The sequence below is a fragment of the Hippopotamus amphibius genome, chromosome 15 (genome assembly GCF_030028045.1).
Source record: "Hippopotamus amphibius kiboko isolate mHipAmp2 chromosome 15, mHipAmp2.hap2, whole genome shotgun sequence".
Classification (NCBI taxonomy): domain Eukaryota; kingdom Metazoa; phylum Chordata; class Mammalia; order Artiodactyla; family Hippopotamidae; genus Hippopotamus; species Hippopotamus amphibius.
The window spans coordinates 64,101,220-64,122,546 of NC_080200.1; the positions used below are offsets into that span (position 1 = coordinate 64,101,220).

Below are 21,327 nucleotides of genomic sequence, written 5' to 3' on the forward strand. Positions count from 1 at the left end.
CGAGCTGATGGTTGAAATCAGGCTCTTTACATCCCAGAGCAGAACACCTTTCCCACCGCCCTCTCCTTGATTTTCTGGTTCTGTTACCCCCGGGCGATCAACCTGCTGACATTTGGTGGCATTTCTGTAGCCAGGATGAGCTAGGAGGTGGGAAGCCACTGGAAGGAGCCCCCTCCGTCCCAGGCGGTCCCCGCAGGAAGCACCCCTTCCCTTAGCACAGCCGCTGCTGCAGCGGTTGGATGCTGAATTTAATAGGTAGCAATTGGTGCTGCCGAGGGAGCTACGGGCAAGGCTGCAAAATCCCAGGAGACAGGCTCGGCCTGGCGGGGCTGACTCACCATGTTGAACACGGCCATGGTTAATATGATGGCCGTGCTGATGATCGTCAGCGAGATCCGAGGCCAAGGGCGGCTGGCAATGATGCCCGAGGACTTCAGAAGCCACAGGAGAGAGGCAGACGCCTTTTTGCTGCATTGCTGGGAGGAGAGAGAAAGAAAGAGACAAGCGTTGTTATTTTACATATTTTCTGAGGTTTCTCAAGGATGTTTAAAACGACAAGATGCATCGATATTCTTCATAGATTGAAGAAGTACCCTATGTTGGCATCATTGGTACAAATTAGGAACAAATTAATTAAATTTCTAGGACAAATTAGGATGTGCTTGTATGTCCTTTAAAAGGGGCCTGAAATTATGTTTAAAAATTCTTCTGGTAAAAAGAAAAATATGCCAGTTAATTAAACCACTCTGGGGGATGTGTTGAGTCTCAGATCACAGCTGTGAGGAGGCAGTTTTCATAAATGCAGATGATTTATGTAGAAAGCAGATCAACATGCAACTAATCCTAAGAATACAACTGGACCATAAAGTGGGTTGCCGCCTGTACCTGTGAAGACGACACCCAGAGCTCTCAGCTGTGGCTTGTGGTGATGGCTTTATGTCGTCCTGTCCTGTGAGGGCTTCTCCCACGTGCAAAAGCACTACTTTTTATCATAAAAATTTTTATTTTTAATTGTGCTAAAAAACATAAAATTGACCCTCTAGATTATTTTTAAGTGCACAGTTCAGTAGTGTTACTACCTTCACAGTGCTGTGTTACAGATCTCTAGAACTTCGATCTTGCACAACTGGAATTCCACACCCACGAAACAACTCCCATTTCCCCTGGCAACCACCACGCTACTTCCTGTCTCTAAGAGTCTGACCACTCCAGGTCCTCATGTAAGTGGAATCATGCAGTATTTGTCTTTCTGTGGCTGGCTTATTTCACTTGGCGTAATGTCCTCCAGGTTCATGCATGCTGTAGCCTGTGGCAGGACTGCTTCCTTTTTATAAGGCTGAATGACATCCTATTCTGTGTATAGACCACATTTGGTTTATCCACTCATCTCCTGATGGACACTGGTGTTGGCTACAGTGAATGACGCTGCAGTGGGCAGCATTATGGGGTCTGAGAAGTTCTTTTCATACAGAAGGAGCTGAGGTCCTAATAGGATGACGGCCAGCTTTCCCTCACCATCTCCTGTGGGCAGACTCTGCTCTGTGGGAACTCAGTGATGGGCTGACCTCATCCTCGAGGCCACCTTCCCGGGGAAGGCTCCACTGTGATGCTCACCTGCTTCCTGGTGGTGAGAGAGCAGAGTAGGGAGAGTCCTAACACGTGGGTATTGCAAACGTGGCCTGTGCCAGGCCTCCGGTGGGTGTTTACATGATATCTGATCTGACAGGCATTCTTACGAATTCTCTAGGGATCTAAATTTTAACCTTCCCATGAAAGGGACGTGGATCCGAGGCTACGTGTCCTGGAACCGTTAAAGGTATAATTTTGAAAAAATTCAGAAGGAGGAATAAATACACTATATCCTTTTGACTTGCACTAGTAAGTTAATATAATGACAAAACTGTTTTGACATCAATACAATTCAAACAGTATTCTGTAATAGCACTAATAAACAGCACTTCTATTTCTCAACCTCTTTCACACTTTCTTTCTGTTTTATTCTTTAAAGTACTGTTGACATAAGCACTGCACTATATTAACTGCTGATAGAACAATTAAATGAGATTGTGTGATACTGGACAAGAGCTGGTTAGAAAGGCAACCAGCCCTGTGGCTTGGGATCAAACTCCCCCAGCTGTGAAACTTTCTTGGAGTTAATAACCATCTCTGGCCTCAGCTTTTTCATCTCTAAAATGAGAATAATAATAGGACCTGCCTCTTTGGTCTTTTAAGAGATTTAAATGAGCTATGTAAGGTGCCCAGAACAGGACATATGTGTTAGCTTTTCTTATGTTTGTGAAGAAAACATAGTATTTCTCAGAAACATTTTAGTGACTACAAATCTATTTGCTTTATATCTAGATGAACAAAAATTTTTTTCCCTCTCCTTTCCACTATAGTTTATTTATTTTTTCTCCTTCTGCTCCTGATATACAGTGATGTAGAACATTTGTCTGTGGCATACAACCCCCACTGATGTAGAATCCCAGGACAACGTTTAGCGCTCACTCCTTGGACGGATTCTCCTGGGTCCTTTTCTGGTTTCTCCTACAGCCGGTCTGGAAGAATGGGCCAGTGCTGCCCTGGGCTCCAGGGGCTGCCGGGAGCTGACTCGCTGGCTGGCGGCTGGGCTCTGTAGAGCATCTTCCCACCAGCGATGCGGGGGAGATTTATGCCTTAAGCTTCTTCCCCAAAGTAGGGTTTGGATGGGGGTTGGCAGTGGCATTAAATTGGTTTTCCAATGAGATGCCCTTTAATGCTGTGAACATGCAGTCTTTTGCAGGGTCACACAGCTGGAGGACACCCACCTGAAAGGGTATCATTATCGTTCAATGCATGCTACTTTGAATAATATTAATACCACAGGCCACAGTCAGCTCTGCATTCCATTCTGGAGGAGAAGCTATAATAGAGTGAATAGAGTGTAAAGAGCAGAGATTCGAATAGAATATCATAGTCGTTCAGCTCATATTCCAATAGGAGATGATGGCGTTTGGCCGGATTCTGGCAAATTAAGACAATATTTACAGGCTTGCCTCCTAATTGACAAGGATTCATGTTTTTATTTAAAAGAACATTATTAAAATGAATGCTTTTGTGTCTGTACACAGAAATTGTCAATAGATATGATAACAGAAATTTTAAGAGCAGAAAACACAAAATTGCTGTTTAGGTGAATATTTAAATCTAGCTCAGATTCCATGTCAGTCAATTAGGTAAAATATTATCTAGTTATTACACAGACATATTATTGAAATTATGAAATTTAAAAAAATTAGTTTGAATTTTTAGAATAAAGCATGGTGATAATATTGCCAAATAAAACATCTAATGGGAATATGTTCTGTTCTGCTCACAGACGAGTCATTTGCTGAAGCAGATGTGGGTAGACGCACATGAGTTTTTTCTGCTCCTGTGACATGCTGGGCAAAATTACAAACTGCTGGCCCTAGAACCTACTGCCTCTGTGTGCCTACTGTATATATGGCAGAGTGTCCTGGAAAACCATCATGTTCCTATTCTGTCCTGCGAAGAGCAATCTTCCGGCAACTGCTCACTAAAGATGCGTAGGTTTGGCGTGCTTTGGGCTCAGGATACCGGATTCAGGATGCAGTAGGTTCAATTCCTTCTCTGTTTAGTCTTCCTCTGTGCCTCCAAGTCCCCCCATGCAATCGTTCTTAAACCTATCAAGCCAAATACTCATTGTTCTCCAGGTCATGGAGACAGGCAGCCTTCCCTGTCTTTTCATCCTGTCACCAAGCAGAGGCACAGTAAACACAACTGTTATGAAATACGAAGACTGGTAACACTGCTGGTTACAAGGGCACGAAAATAGAAGAGGATGGCGACGGAAATGTGGCCCCTGAACTACAAAGGCAGTGAGGGAAGATGAGGAGGAAGGTAAAGACATTAGAGGGAAGAGAAGAAACCAACGATGGGGGAAAAGGAGAACAAAGACTAAGAACTTAAAACACGAGGGTGAGTCAAAAATTATCTGCACTCTGGCTGTAGGATTTATAGAAATTTTACTATACTTGCAGTGCGGATAATTTTTGACTCACCCTTGTAGAATGAATTTGATTGAGGAAAAATGAGAACATCGATTCCATTTGTTACTCTGAATAAAAATTACAACTTGGATCATAACATGACAATTTAATTCAGTTTATTCTGTTTTGGGTTAAGTAGTCAAAGAAAGTCCCTGAGGGAAAAACAGGTTTATCAACACTTACGCCATCCTAATGAAACATTACAAATGATAACATCTCAAAGCATATTGTGGCATTTATTCAGAAGATGCTCTTCATATGAAAATGAGATCATGCCTGCTTTGCACTCAGAGTAGCCATTCTAGCTGATCTTTGGTTTAATCACCGGCATTGTTTCAGCCAAATCTGTTTCCTCCCTGCAGTGATCATCAGTGAGGCTCACTGCATCCTATGATACGGACAGCAAGCTCCCTGCACACCTTCTAGAAATGCTCTGATCTGTTACTGCCACAACCACCCACTGATAAATGCAGAATTGGTACTAACTGTAGTGGGAGATGTAAAAGGAGGAAGAATATAAATCTGTATGAAAACCCTATGGTGGAGTTGGTGCTCGGGACGGTGCACAGTGTGGGTTGCTAGAAAGGGTGTGGATGAAAGCTAATGTTCTTCACCCAGTACAGGCAACAGATCCTCTATGTAAAAACAAAATGCTCTTACACTGTGTTCTGGACTGAAAAAAAAATAATATCTCCACCAAACATATTTTCCATTTCTTCCTTTCTCTCTTCCTTTTTTTTTTTTTTTTTTTTGGAAACTTTTGTATGGGAAACAATTGGTAGTCTCTCTCTCTCTCAAAACCCTCATAATTTAAAGTGATAATCATTAAAGCAGATTGTGTTTGCAATCTCATTAGTGTTCCTTTTGAAAAGAAAATGATGTACCTGAAAGGTGTAGATGCTTATATAAGGTGATGTTTAATACAATGAGAAATATTTCAGAAAGTTATAAATATATCACAGCGGCTGAGTAACAAACTTTTATTATTAGAACTCATCTGAAAATCTTGCCTGAAAACTATGGTGAAGCTTATCATATAAACATGCACTTTTGTGTAGTTGTCTAAAGGAACACCTACTTTGGCATTTTAATTGGGCAAGGACTGTCTTTTTGAGTGGCAGCAACAAGCTACAGCAATAATTACTTGAAACAATGTCACAGAGACTGATGTGTCTACTTTAATTATTTAATAGTACTTGGATTTCCCACAGATTTTTATTTCAACCAATTATATTTTACAAAATCAACCTGTTTCTTTTGTACACCTTTGCTAAGCCATATTCCTCTGTTTTGCATCCTCTGTGTGGTCCTCACAGCACCATCCACATTGTGTTATCTTTGCCGACATGCTTGTCTCCGGCCACGTGGAGACCTGGTGGAGGACAGTGACCTCCTCACATCCGTCTTTGTTTTTATGGGGCAGGCAGCGCCATCTGGCTTTCGGGATCTTAGTTCCCTGACCAAGGATCGAACCTGGGTCCCGGCAGTGAAAGTGCTGAGTCCTAACCATTGGACCACCAGGGAATTCCCATAACCCATCTTTGTATTCCCAGAGGCAGCACAGTATTTGACAAATAGTCGGAACTCAACAGATGCTCACTCAATAAGCTCACTGTCTTAACGATGGACCCAAAGAGAAATCCCCAAGGGTTGGAAACAAAGAAGGAGGTCACTGGTAGAGGGACCAAGGCTATGGAATTGTCCTGGGAGTGTCCTGAAACTGGACATCACTCAGGGCTTGGCTTTTGATGGGAAAGATGGTGTCAGTTCCCTTTTAAGGGGAAAGATGTTGCCTTGAGTCTGCAAAAGGTGGGTAGCTGGGACCAAGACCTCTGAATAAAACCAGAAGCCTCAGAAGGTTGTTGCCTTCCTATAGGGAAGTCTAGAAGAACTCCATACACTAGATCAAGCAAGTATCAATAAACTTCCAGTAATAATTCAAGCTCTAAATAGGGGTGTTGATTTTGAAATCCCATTATCTGCTTCATAATGAGAATCCTAAGGTGAGTGGTTATCAATCAGACCAAAAACCAGAGAAAGTCCTTGGGGCTCCGGCTGCAGCCAGAACAACGCTGCTTATGACTAATGCTTCACATTGCAGGGTGCAGGGCACATCCTGATTGGGAAGGGGGCAGTCCCTACTGAACATGACCTCACGATAAAAAAACTATGACCTTACAAGGAAGAATCAACAGAAATAACAGATAGTAGAATGAGTATCACGAGCTCTGCAAATATTACACAACCTGATGTAATCTATAAAATAAGATTAAATTAATAAAACATGGATTAGAGTTGATAATGAATAAGCAGTTAAGAGAAAGCAACAGGCATATTTTAAAACTGAGCTCCACAGACTCTCCAGAGAGAAACATGTAGATGCTGAGATTAAACACGCAATAGTTATGCTGAAGAGGGTAAGATAGCTCTAAGGAAACAATCCATAAAACAGCACAGAAATATAAAGAGATAAAAGTATGAAATTGAGGCACAGAAGGTACAATAAAAAGATTCAACATATTTGGAATGGAAGTTTGAGAAAAGCAGAACAGAAAGACTGCGAAAGAGGCAAAATGCAAGGAAACATGGGGCAACTTTGCAGACCTGGAGCAGAATATGAGCTCTGTGGCTGAGATGGTGCATGGAGGCACAACCAGGAAAAATGAAAGTAAACCTATTCCTTAACTCAAGGAGTCAATTGCCCAGAACAGACAAAGAGCAAATCCTACCAAAAAAGTTAGAGAAAAGACATCTGCTAAGAAACAACAATCAGAGTAGATTTCTCCTCAGTATATGAAAAACCAGGAAAATATGGACTCGTCTCTTCAAGATGTTAGAAAAATTATTGACTAAATTATTAGTCAATGAGGAAAAAAGGCTATTTTTAATATAAAACCTGATTGGGTATATTATGCACAGGCTCTCACGCAAGGGATTACAAAAGAAACAGTCCTACGAAATATGAACACTGCATCTGGGGGAAGGAATGGCATGCAAAAGAGTGGTGAACAAAGATTGTTAAACAAGAATAATGATAAAAATGAATAATAGAAATAGTTTAAATTTAAAAAATCTAAACACCACTAGCATGGATGACGGAAATGGATGATCAGATTTAGAGATTTAGAGCACAGTCCCTGTATTCTTCAGCAAGAAGATGGAGATAATAATGGACTCAGTTAGTCATGTGCATGTTACACATTTTATGTTAATCACTAAAAGAAAAGACTAGGGTATACAACTACCAAGTCACTAGAGGGAATAAAAGAGAATAAATAAACTCCATTGGTCCAAGAGGAGGCAGGAGAGGAGAAAAAGTAGCAGAAGCAAAGAACATACATGATGTATAAAAAAAGCAAAGTAAGACTAGCAGTAATTATAATACACATAAATGTATTACATTTGTCAAGTAAAAGAAAGAGACTCTTGGATCAGAGAACATAATACACACTTAGATGTTGTTTACAAGAGACACACCTATATAGTAAGGAAAAGCTGAATAAGAAGATGGGAAAAGGGACACTGGGAAAATACTAACCAAGAGAAAGCTGGTAGAGTTATATTGACATTAGAGAAAATAGACTTCAAGGGAAAAACACTCCCATGGATAGAAAGCTTTTCTATCCACTGGCGTGTGACCTACTTTCCTTCCCCAGGACAATTTCTATATTTGTGCTTTCATCTCTGCCTGGAACGAGGTTGGTGGGCTGGTATTGTATTATCTCTGCTATACAAAGCACAAGAAAACCACATTGAGAGAATATAATTCTCCCGACATTTTCTAACATTTTCATTGGATCAATCTGGCCTATTTCTTCTAAAAGACATTTCATCAAGGAGGGTTGTTTGTTGTTTGTTTGTTTTGGTGTGTGTGTTATTTATGGTGTATCTCTTGTATTTCTTACAGAGATGTAAGTCTACTTCAAGCAGTTTAGAAAGTTAAATTTGGCAGTAGATATGCGCTTACAGTGATTACTGCTGGGATGATGACAGCTAGTACCATTTTTTTATTGCCAATTGTCATGAAAATGTAAACTTGAATCTCTTATCCTACATCTTAGTTTATACTTAGATAAAATGGATTGTTTTGATAATCAAATTAAATAATAGACATTGAGAACATGTTGAAGGGCTCTCACATATGTGAAAGCATTTTGCAAAGTATTATTATTATTATTTTTTGAGATTAATTTTATTATTTATTTATTTTATTTTATTTCTGGCTGCACTGGGTCTTCATTACCATGCACGGGCTTTCTCTAGTTAGGGAGAGCGGGGGCTACTCTTTGTTGTGGTGTGCAGGCTTCTCATCGTGGTGGCTTCTCTTGTTGTGGAGCATGGGCTCTAGGTTGCTGGCTTCAGTAGTTGTAGCACGCGGGCTCAGTAGTTGTGGCACACGGGCTTAGTTGCTCCACGGCATGTGGGATCTTCCTGGACCAGGGCCTGAACCCGTGTCCCCTGCATTGGCAGGCAGATTCTCAACCACTGTGCCACCAGGGAAGCCCCGCAAAGCATTATTATTGAGGATACTTTCTTACTAGAATATTTCAGAGTCTAAATCCACTTATAAATTAACTTTTCACCCCCACTTTACTGCATGTCTCTTAAGATAGACTTACACCTTGCCCAGAATCCAGTTTTATGTAAGTGTAAACAGCTGAATATACTGGAAAACTAGACAAGAGAACACCATGAATTAGGTTCTACATGAGGTTATCTTGACTTCCTTGTGTGATTTTGACTAACTGGTGCTTAGCAGTCACCAGAGACAACCTCAGTGCCATGGTGGTCCATGACCATGAATGTGGACATCCCTGCCTAGTTCTGAGCACCTGTCTGCTAGTGACTCATCACACACAGCCTAGCACCCTCTGGAACCTGCCTCCAAATAATTATGAGGATTCTTAGGCTTCTTTCCAATGGCTCCAAAACCTACTTGTTATACTCTACAGGGCAACTTATGTAGCCTCTGTGAGCTTCTGTTTGTTTCATTAATTGTAGAATGAGCATTCCCTCCAAGGACTCTTGTGGATAAATGAGGCAGCCTATATAAAATGCCTAGCAGAGTAAGTTGTCATTTTTAATATAACATTTATTATTTGCAAACTGAAATGAGGCCAGATACAGAACTATTCATGGGATCTTGCCCATTTAAGCAGTTTACATTGGTTCTGAAGGTTCTCATCCAAGGACAGGAAACCCTTGCAGGTCCTACAGCTATTGCATTCCTGACCCTGATCCGAAGTCTCCATCTCCAGCCTCAGGAGACCTGCTCGCAGTTTCTGCATTGTTTTTCATGGAGGGAAACTTCTCTTAAATAAGGAGACATGGAAACTCATTGAAGTGAATGCCAACTCAAATGCTGGGTCCCTCATCCACAAAATGTGGGGCTGGACAAGGCTATCTCTTGGTTCTCTTTCAGCTTTCAAGTTTACAGCTCTGAAATGCTGACCAGCATCTGCTGTAGAAAGCTAAGTACCTCGTGAAGGCACCGATGCAGAGGCGGTGAAGGAGACTGACAAGTGAGGACACGGGATGATGGGCCAGGATGCAGGCAGGCCAGGAGTTTGCCAGAACCGGGAGCAGGGATGCGGGGACTGTGAGCTGAATTCAGGGATGCCAGCTCGGGAGAAGTCAAGTCTGGATGAGGATGGGGGTGGGATGTTCTCTGAGCGGTGGTGCCAGGAGGTTGCCTTTAATCTAACTGATATTAAATATTTATCTTGCGTTTCAAGTGCCTGAAATACTCAAGGAAAAAAACAGGGCTGCAGTGAACTCACTGATGATTTTTTTCATCTAAAAGAATACAAATCAGAATAGAAAATAAGAAGCCCAATCAGCAAACACTAGGGAAGCTGGTGGTGGAAAAGGTGGGCTCTTCAGAATTAGTTTATGAAGGTTAGAAGATTATTTCCAAAGGAGGAGTCAGCCCGAAGCACGTCAGAGTCAAGGAATGATGGTGCGTATGAGAAGGAATTTCATTGCAGCCTGATGGAGGCCACAGACCACTATTCAGTCCTTCATACATCCAGTTACACCAAGAGCACGTCCCCATGCCAGGGCACCTGGAGAAAGAAGGGTGAACCACACTCTTAGGGAATAAAACTCTGCCTAAGGATGAAGGTGGGGGTGGGGGGGGCATGGAGTCCGATGAGTGGAGGAAGGAAAAAACTCACGGAAGTGACAGAACTCTAGTAGCGCTTACTTAGCGCATGCATATTACAAACACATTTACGTGGTCAGCGTTCCGCTGGACTCACTGGGAGACAGAAAGCAAGTGTAGGAAACAGCCCTGGTCTTAAGGAACCTACTATACATACACAAAGAGCGTGACTATAGCAGCAGGCACATTCACAAAAAATAAAAAAATGGGGGTCAAGGAGATGTTATATAAGCGAGTGTTAAATTACATGGCAAGGATACTGAGTCCCATGGTGCTCAAAGAAGGGCCCATTACAAGCGCTGGGGAGGCTCCTGAGGAAGTTTCTAGGAAGGCGAGAGGGTGCGGAGCCCACCCCCAGGGGCAAGAACTCAGAAGCGGGCAATGTGGGGGAGAGGAGGGCCAGCACTGCTGGGAGGTGTGGGCTGGGGGTGACCGGAAGGAGAGGGGAGGCCCGGCTTCTCACAGTCATCATGATAATAACACACAGATTCCCTGACCTTTCTTCTGACTGTGTCACTGAACAAACATATGTTTTTAATTAACAGGAAAAAAACTGCATTTTATTATCACTCCTATTTTTTGGCCATTTTGATGTTTCTCTACCTTTTTCTCAAACCCAGCTGAACAATGACCAATCAATTTTCTTTATTTGTGTTGCACTTTTTGTGCAACAGAGGTTAATAAAGGTAAAGCTCTTGGAGGAAAAATATCTGCCAGGCTTACCTTTTTTCAACCTCCTTTATGGAAGTATTTTAATTTCATTTTTCATATGGAGAATTTTATATCGATATTAGCATTGATACTGCCTTTGGCATTTAACTTCTCAGAAAGTTAACATAAGTTAATAGAAGATGAGTTTGAGGTATTCAGTATTCTTTCATAAACTCAGTATTTAACCCATAAATAAATGCAAATCACAATAAAACCTCATACTTCTCCATGACCACTGTGGAATATTTGTGATATACATAGGTTTTTTTTCTCTTCTTCAATTTAAATTTATTGTTTGTAGAGTGACACTAAGTAATACATTAAATGTCACTGTTAAGAACTGTACATTTTTTTTTTAAAGAGACAGAAACAAATATTTATCATTTTGGCCTTTGTCCTAAACACTATGAGAACTCATATTAATTTTAAAAAGTTAATGCTGTTGTTTGTTGCCTAAAAAGAGGGTTTGTCTAAAGTGCTCTAAGAATAGGCACTCTAAAATATGCAGTGATGGAAAATAATGGTAGCTGCTGTTTGTTGAAAATCTGTTAGTATCCTGCTAGTTCCTAAATGTTTAATATCTCCAATCATCCCGAGAACCTGTGAGGATGGTTGATTTCCAGTTTCCATGTGAGGAAACTGTGGCTTGGAAAAGACTTAATCAAAGTCTCAAAGGTGATATATGTAGTTTTTGATTGAATTTGGAGGGTAGGATAGAAAGCACACGTAAAGCCTTCATGCATGTTTGATGCTGAAAAGTTAAAAAAAAAAATCCTTACAGAATGTTTGAAGAGTGAAAAGAACCTCTTATTGGAATGAGAAGAATTTCTCCTCGAATTTTACCAGGATTACATCTGGACCAAGGATCACAGCTGGCCGCTGGGGGGAGACTCATTCACAGATCCTACTGATTCAAGTTTAGAAAGACCAGATGTCTTCAAGTTTGATCTTCCTGACCACTCTGGCAAAGTACAGGCTTCCTGTGAGGAGGAGGCAAACACCACTTTATTTGCAGCCTTGAACTTTTCTCTTTGAGACAACACGGAGTTCCGAAGAACTTCCTAGCATCTGGTGTGTGGGTGTCAGAGTCTTGGGAAGCCCCTGGGGGAATGGGAGGAACCAGGATACACGAATGTTGGATTTTGATCACCCTGAGGCACCACGGGCAGGTACAGAAGAGACAGGAAGCCAAGAAAGTTTCAACAGTGAGATCAGATGATACCAGGGCTGAGAGGGGAGATGTTATATAAGAGCAAAGCATTCCCATCAAGGCAGCAAAGTTGCTCGGAGGATTCTTTCTCCCTCCTCTGGCTCTGTGTCTCTTTTCTACAGCAACTTAGACAGTAGAAAGAAAAGTTACTTTGAAACCCTAAATATACACTATATTCCCACCACCCCCAAGACTGGATTCCTTGGAAGAGAAAATGAGAAGTATGGCTACTTAGACGCCATGACACAAGCTGCTCTAATTAGAACAGGGTTTGGATTTCCACTGGAACCACAAATGATTGTTCCTCTTCTGAAAACCTGAGAATCAAATGGGCTGCAGAAGTCTTTTGGGAGCCAGGAAGAGAAAGGATGGAGTCTATGTGCTTTTCCACCCAAGGAAAATCTGAATATAGAAAGTCAGGCTCCCTTGTATGTTAAGAATTCCTTGTATCTTAGAACTTGACAAGGATTCCCATGGTCAACGGTTATTCAATCTTCTTTACAACCTACAAGGTCTTCAGGGGATTTTTAAGAGACTCGAGATGCCATGTGTGCCTTTGAGGAAATCAGAAACAACAGCCTCACCTTTGGAAGAGTTTCCAGTCCAATTGGAAACATCCAAACTATGATACAGCAAACAAAACCCATAAAAGTTCGTAAAGGTACAAGGTAGAGGGAGGCAGAGTCTATTGTCCAGAGGCAGGGACATGCTTTAGAATCTTAACCCTTTTTGGCCAAATGATTCACATATCTAACTAGAATGCACCCAATTGCTTGGAATCTGGTTCAGAGTGGCCCCTCCTGTTTCAACTCAACTTTGATGAACAAAAGGAAACTTTGCCTGTCTTTTGGGACTTCTATCTCATTGTTGGCTTTCTTAGAATGCTCTCATGGAGCTAGGGCCACCCAGCAACACTAACTTTAGTCTCAAGAATACAGTGAGATTTAATTCTTACATCCTGAACTAGCATTTAAACCGTAAGTGCTGACAATGGTTAGTTTTCAATTAAAACACTAGTAAGAGATATTTTTACATTTGCTATTTTCACACTTTCCAAAATTTTATACCTTGGAAGTCGACATCAGAGACACTTTTGGTTTACATGTTAATTCTCCTGGTCATTAAAAGTCCTATTACACTAGTATTTGCTGCTATAAATACTCTGAAAACTTAGAGGAGATAAAAAATGTTGACAGAAACAAATAAATGTAAATAGGATTTTAAAGCATGATATCCAACATTTCAAGTAACTTTCAGATTAGTGTCTTGGTTGTGCACGGGCTGCCTCAATTTATACTCTGGCTATTGACATGAAGGGTCCCTGTTTCTCTGCTGGGATGTGTATCTCCTTGAAACAGTAAATCAACAAGCTCCTGTTTTAAGCAAGAAATCAGTTTTCATTCAATGAGCACACTTTTCAAAGAAGTTCATATTTGAAGTACCTACCAAAAGCTGTCCAGCAAAGCAGACGAAAAGGATAAAGGCAAGTGAGAGAAATGCAGCTCCAAAGGAAATCCCGAGAATGGACGTTCTACCAGGAAACAAAAAGCAACAGGTTAGTGTGGGGATAGCTCTGACTCTTCTGGAAAGCCATTATGAATACTTTCGGCTTAATTAGCGCTTCATTAAATGACAACTTCAATTCTCAATAAGTTTTTGAGAAATGAGAGTGCAGCTAAAATCAAACCAAATGTACGTCCAAGGAAAAGGATGCCTACGGTTGTGTCTGAACAACTTGCTGTGACTTGTTAAAACTCCCCTAAAAGCATCAGTTCTTCATTAAAGAAAAACCATCTTTTTATGACTTGCTTCTGCAACCAGCACTCTTATGCCCACACCCGACCCTGTCCATCTCGGTGCCCTTTTTCCTGCCCTGGATATTGTGGCAGCAGCTGCCTCCAAGGTGGCCTCATCGGATGCCCTCGAAGACCTCATTCCCCGCTCTTACTTCTGTTCACTTGGAAACACCCAGTCCTCACCCTCCCCAGGACAATTCAACCAGATTCAGTTTCCTTCAAGATAGATGCAACTGTTTACTGAGGTTCCCCAAAGATTTCACAGGCCGTGGCCTTTACATTCTTGCATGAGCCAATGAACACGCAAACTTCCTGTGATCATGTGAAAAATGTGCCCACTGAGTTACAGGTTCTGCCACCGACAGGTTACAGGTAGATAAAAGTGGTCATAAGGATTGTATGCATTTCTGAGAGGTCCTTTAAATAATTAAAAAATTCCAGGTCTCTTAAAACGTCATTTAATCCAATAGATAAAATTGCTCATAAGAACTGTATGCATGAGGAAGAATCAAGATGGCGGAGTAGGAGGACGTGCACTCACTCCCACCTGCAAGAGCACCGGAATTACAGCTAACTGCTGAACAACCATCGACAGAAAGACACTGGAACTCATCAAAAAAAACCACCCCATATCCAGAGACAAAGGAGAAGCCTCAATGAGATGGTAGGAGGGGCGCAATTGTGTTAAAATCAAAACCCATAAATGCTGGGTGGGTGACTCACAAGCTGGAGAACAGTTATACCGCAGAAGTCCTGAGGGCTCTGAGCCCTACGTCAGGCTTCCTAACCTGGGGGTCCAGCAAAGGGAAGAGGAATCCCCAGAGAATCAGACTTGGAAAGCCAGCGGGATTTGATTGCAGGACCTCCACAGGACTGGGGGAAACAGAGACTCCACTCTTTAAGGGCACACAAAAAAGTGTGCTCACCAGGACTTAGGGGGAAGGAGCAGTGACCCCATAGGAGACTGAACCAGACCTACCTGCTGGTGTTGGAGGGTTGCCTGCAGAGGTGGGGGGCAGCTGTGGCTCACTGAGGAGACAGGGGCACTGGCAGCAGGGGTTCTGAGAAGTGCTTATTGGTGTGAACCCTCCCAGAGTCCACCATTAACCCCACCAAAGAGCCTGTAAGCTCCAGTGCTAAGTAGCCTCAGGCCAAACCAACAAGGTGTGAACACAGCCCCACCCATTAGCAGACAAGCATATTAAAGTTTTACTGAGCTCTGCCCACGAAACTGGATTAAAGTCTTACTGAGCTCTGCCCACCCAGACCTACCCACCATCAGTCCCTCCCATCAGGAAGCATGCACAAGCCTCCTAGACAGCTTCCTCCACAAGAGGGCAGACAGCAGAATCAAGCAGTATCAGCAGTATTTCATCTCGTGGAACTGAAAATCACAGCCACAGAAAATGAAAAGGCAAAAGACTTTGTACCAGATGAAGGGACAAGATAAAACCCCAGAAAAACAACTAAATGAAGAGGAGATAGGCACTCTTCTGGAAAAAGAATTCAGAATAATGATGGTGAAGATGATCCAGGACTTTGAAAAAAGACTGGATGCAAAGATTGAAAAGTTGCAAGAAAAGTTTACCAAAGACCTAGAAGAATTAAAGAGCAAACAAACAGAGATATGCAACACAATAACTGAAATGAAAAATACACTAGAAGGAACCAAAAGCAGATTAACTGAGGCAAAAGGACGAATAAGTGAGCTGGAAGACAGAATGGTGATAATCACTGATGCAGAAAAGAATAAAGAAAAAAGAATGAAAAGAACTGAAGACAGCCTAGGAGATCTCTGGGACAACATTAAATGCACCAACATTCACATTATAGGGGTCTCAGAAGAAGAAGAGAGAGAGAAAGGATCTGAAAAATACTGGAAGAGATTATAGTTGAAAACTTCCCTAACATGGGAAAGGAAATAGCTACCCGAGTCCAGGAAGCGCAGAGAGTCCCAGGCAGGATAAACCCAAGGGGAAACACGCCAAGACATATAGTAGTCAAAATGACAAAAATTAAAGATAGAGAAAAGTTATTAAAAGCCACAAGGGAAAAATGACAAATAACATACAAGGGAACTCCCATAAGGGTAACAGCTGATTTCTCAGCAGAAACTCTACAAGCCAGAAGGGAGTGGCATGATATATTTAAAGTGATGAAAGGGAAGAACCTACAACCAAGAATACTCTACCCAGCAAGGATCTCATTCAGATTCCACAGAGAAATCAAAAGCTTTACAGACAAGCAACAGCTAAGAAAATTCAGCACCACCAAACCAGCCCTACATCAAATGCTAAAGGAACTTCTCTAAGCGGGAAACATAAGAGAAGAAAGGGACCTACAAAAACAAAAACAAAACAATTAAGAAAATGGTAATAGGAACATACATATTGATAATTACCTTGAATGTAAATGGACTAAATGCACCAACCAAAAGACACAGACTGGCTGAATGGGTACAAAAACAAGACCCATATATATGCTGTTTCCAAGAGACCCACTTCAGACCTAGGGACACATACAGACGGAAAGTGAGGGGATGGAAAAAGATTCCATGCAAATGGAAATCAAAAGAAAGCTGGAGTAGCAATACTCATATCAGATAAAATAGACTTTAAAATGAAAAATGTTACAAGAGACAAGAAAGGACACTACATAAAGATCGAGGGATCCATCCAAGAAGAAGAGATAACAATTATAAATATCTATGCACCCAATATAGGAGCACCTCAATACATAAGGCAAATGCTAACAACTATGAAAGAGGAAATCAACAGGAACACAATCATAGTGGGGGACTTTAACACCCCACTTACACCAATGGACAGATCATCCAGACAGAAAATTAATAAGGAAACACAAGCTTTAAATGACACAATAAATCACCTGGATTTAATAGATATCTATAGGACATTACATCCAAAAACAGCAGATTACACATTCTTCTCAAGTGCACATGGAACATTCTCCAGGATAGATCACATTTTGGGTCATAAATCAAGCCTTGGTAAATTCAAGAAAACTGAAATCACATCAAGTATCTTTTCTGACCACAACGCTATGAGATTAGAAATCAATTACAGGAAAAAAAGTGTAAAAAACACAAACACATGGAGGCTAAACAATATGCTACTAAATAACCAACAGATCACTGAAGAAATCAAAGAGGAAATCAAAAAATACCTAGAGACAAATGACAATGAAAACACAATGATCCAAAACCTATGGAATGCAGCAAAGGCAGTTCTAAGAGGGAAGTTTATAGCGATACAATCCTACCTCAAGAAACAAGAAAAATCCCAAATAAACAATCTAAACTTACACCTAAAGAAACTAGAGAAAGAAGAGCAAACAAAACCCAAAGTTAGTAGACAGAGAGAAATCATGAAGATCAGAGTAGAAATAAATGAAATAGAGACAAAGAAAACAATAGCAAAAATCCATAAAACTAAAAGCTGGGTCTTTGAGAAGATAAACAAAATTGATAAACCTCTAGCAAGACTCATCAACAAAAAGAGGGAGAGGACTCAAATCAATAAAATTAGAAATGAAACAGGAGAAGTTACAATGGACACCGCAGAAATGAAAAGCACCATAAGAGATTACTACAAGCATCTATATGCCAATAAAATGGACAACCTGGATGAAATGGACAGATTCTTAGAAAGGTATAACCTTCCAAGACTGAATCACAAAGACATAGAAAATACGAACAGACCAATCACAAGTAATGAAATTGAAACTGTGATTAAAAATCTCCCAACAAACAAAAGTCCAGGACCAGATGGATTCACAGGTGAATTTTATCAAACATTTAGAGAAGAGCTAACACCCATCCTTCTCAAACTCTTCCAAAAAATTGCAGAGGAAGGAACAATCCCAAACTCATTTTATGAAGCCACCATCACCCTGATACCAAAACCAGACAAAGATACTACAAAAAAAGAACATTACAGACCAATATCATTGATGAATTTAGATGCAAAAATCCTCAACAAAATACTAGCCAACAGAATCCAACAACACATTAAAAGGATCATACACCATGATTAAGTGGGGTTTATCCCTGGAATGCAAGGATTCTTCAATATATGCAAATCAATCAATGTGATACACCATATTAACAAACTGAAGGATAAAAACCACATGATCATCTCAATAGGTGCAGAAAAAGCTTTTGACAAAATTCAACACCCATTTATGATAAAAACTCTCCAGAAGGTGGGCACAGAGGGAACCTACCTCAACATAATAAAGGCCATATATGACAAACCCACAGCAAACATCATTCTCAATGGTGAAAAACTGCAAGCATTCCCTCTAAGATCAGGAACAAGACAAGGGTGTCCACTCTCGCCACTACTATTCAACATAGCTTTGGAAGTCCTTGCCACAGCAATCAGAGAAGAAAAAGAAATAAAAGGAATCCAAGTGGGAAAAGAAGAAGTAAAACTGTCACTGTTCGCAGATGACATGATATTATACATAGAAAATCCTAAAGATGCCACCAGAAGACTACTCAAGCTAATCAATGAATTTAGTAAAGTTGCAGGATACAAAATTAACACACAGAAATCTGTTGCACTTCTATACACTAACAACGAAAGATCGGAAAGAGAAATTAAGGAAACAATCCCATTCACCATTGCAACAAAAAGAATAAAATACCCAGGAATAAACCTCACCAAGGAGGTAAAAGACTTGTACTCAGAAAACTATAAGACACTAATGAAAGAAATCAAAGATGATACCAACAGACGGAGGGACATACCATGTTCTTGGACTGGAAGAATCAACATTGTGAAAATGACTATGCTACCCAAAGCAATTTACAGATTCAATGCAATCCCCATCAAATTACCAATGGCATTTTTCACAGAACTAGAACAAGAAATTTTACGATTGGTATGGAAACACAAAAGACCCCGAATAGCCAAAACAATCTTGAGAAGGAAAGACGGAGTTGGTGGAATCAGGCTTCCTGACTTCAGGCTATACTACAAGGCTACAGTGATCAAGACAGTATGGTACTGGCACAAAAACAGAAATATAGATCAATGGAACAGAATAGAAAGCCCAGAGATAAACTATGGTCAACTAACCTATGACAAAGGAGCCAAGGATATACAATGGAGAAAAGGCAGCCTCTTCAATAAGTGGTGCTGGGAAAACTGGACAGCTACATGTAAAAGAATGAGATTAGAACACTCCCTAATACCATACACAAAAATAAACTCCAAATGGATTAAAGACCTAAATGTAAGGCCAGACACTATAAAACTGCTAGAGGAAAACATAGGAAGAACACTCTTTGACGTAAATAACAGCAAGATCTTTTTTGATCCACCCCCTCGAGTAATGGAAATAAAAACAAAAATAAATAAGTGGGACCTAATGAAACTTCAAAGCTTCTGCACAGCAAAGGAAAGTATAAGCAAGACGAAAAAGACAACCCTCAGAATGGGAGAAAATGTTTGCAAACGAATCAACAGGCAAAGGATTACTCTCCAAAATATATAAACAGTTCATCCAGCTCAATATCAAAAAAACAAACAACCCAATCAAAAAATGGGCAGAAGACCTAAGTAGGCACTTCTCCAAAGAAGACATAAGGATGGCCAAGAGGCACGTGAAAAGCTGCTCAATGTCACTAATTATTAGAGAAATGCAAATCAAAATGACAATGAGGTATCACCTCACACCAGTTAGAATGGGCATCATCAGAAAATCGATAAACAGTAAATGCTGGAGAGGGTGTGGAGAAAAAGGAACGCTCTTGCATTGCTGGTGGGAATGTAAATTGATACAGCCACTATGGAGAACAGTATCGAGGTTCTTTGCAAAACTAAACATAGAACTACCATATTACCCAGCAATCCCACTACTGGACATATACCCAGAGACCACCATAATTCAAAAAGACACATGCACCCCAATGTTCATGGCAACACTATTTACAATAGCCAGGACATGGAAGCAACCTAAATGTCCATCAACAGAGGAATGGATAAAGAAGATGTGGTACATACATACAATGGAATATTACTCAGCTGTAAAAAACAATGAAACTGGGACATTTTTAGAGACATGGATGGACCTAGAGACTGTCATACAGAGTGAAGCGAGTCAGAAAGAGAAAAACAAATATTGTATAGTAACACATATATGTAGACTATAGAAAAATGGTACAAATCAACCGGTTTGCAAGTCAGAAATAGAGACACAGATATAGAGAACAAACATATGGACACCAAGTGGGGAAAGCGGGGAGGGTTGGGGGGGAATGAATTGGGAGATTAGGATACCAAATTGTACACTCTAAATATATGCAGTTTATTGTAAAAAGTAAAAAAATAAAAAGTTAAAAAAAATATATTCAGTTTATTGTAAAAAATTAAAAATTAAAAAAGGAAAGATTGTATGCACACCTGAGAGGTCCTTTAAATAATTTAAAAAATGCAAGGCCTCTTAAAATGTCATGTAATCCAAAGGAAGAAGGGTATTAAAAAAGATAAGCCAGAATGAATAATCAAAGATGAAATTCAGATGCAAAATCTGAAGAGAGGCCAGGTGGTACCTAAGATCACAACGGAAACTCATGCCAGTGAGGTTGGATAGAGATACCGAAGAGACAGAAGAATTGGCACTTTGAAGAGCAGGGATACCTTGAAAGTCAATCCATTGAAACAAAGACTCGGATGTAAACCAGCTGCAAACTGAAATGCCCAGCGAGTGCACAGCTGTGAGCCCCGTGGGGAGGGAAAGAGGCAAGTAATCAGTGAACCGAGTAACCCCCTCAGGCCATCAGGATGGGAAGGGTCCATTCTGCTCACACCTGGATATCTATTCTATCTTGAGAGGTGATTAGACATCAAGCAAGGTCTACAAAACCCTGACTTCAAGGCACTATGCACTTGAACTTGACCCAATGATGTATTTGTGGGGTACTAAGTTAGCTCCTAGACATGATGCACAATGAAATTTATTCACATCTTATGAGTAGCAATAAGTGTCTGGTAGGAGGGTGTATATATACCAAATACACCTAGATTGTTCACTCATCTCATGGCCATGGCCATGCTGGGATGGAATGCCGCAAAGATGGGTAAGATGTCATCCCTGTTTTGAGCGGCTCACCGTCTAAGAGAGATAAGCACCGTATGCCTCCTTACCTCCCCTATTCCAAACACCATTTTTTCAGACATCACTCCTTAGTCCCTGGTCAGAAGCCACAGTCTCAGCATCTTACCCCAGCACAGACTCTCAGCACCTCCATGTTAGCCAGGCAGTGTGGAGGGAGGGGGCCTTATGGAGGGCTCCTCTTACTCCTGTGGCCAAGGAGAGACACAGGAACTCATCTGCTGAACTTCTGTTTGCCGTCTCTCTTCTGCATCTTTA

The 21,327-nt window shown here is 40.9% G+C and overlaps 1 protein-coding gene across 2 annotated transcripts in view; it reads right to left on the reverse strand.

Annotated features, from left to right (window-relative positions):
• ADCY2 (adenylate cyclase 2) overlaps positions 1-21,327 on the reverse strand; it is a 401,037-nt gene that overhangs the window by 67,881 nt on the left and 311,829 nt on the right. For both annotated transcript variants that reach the window (XM_057708770.1, XM_057708771.1), the window contains exons 15-16: positions 13,580-13,664; positions 339-476 (exon numbers count right to left, since the gene is read on the reverse strand). In XM_057708770.1, the coding sequence (XP_057564753.1) occupies positions 339-476; positions 13,580-13,664 (223 nt within the window). The remainder of the gene's footprint in view (positions 1-338; positions 477-13,579; positions 13,665-21,327) is intronic.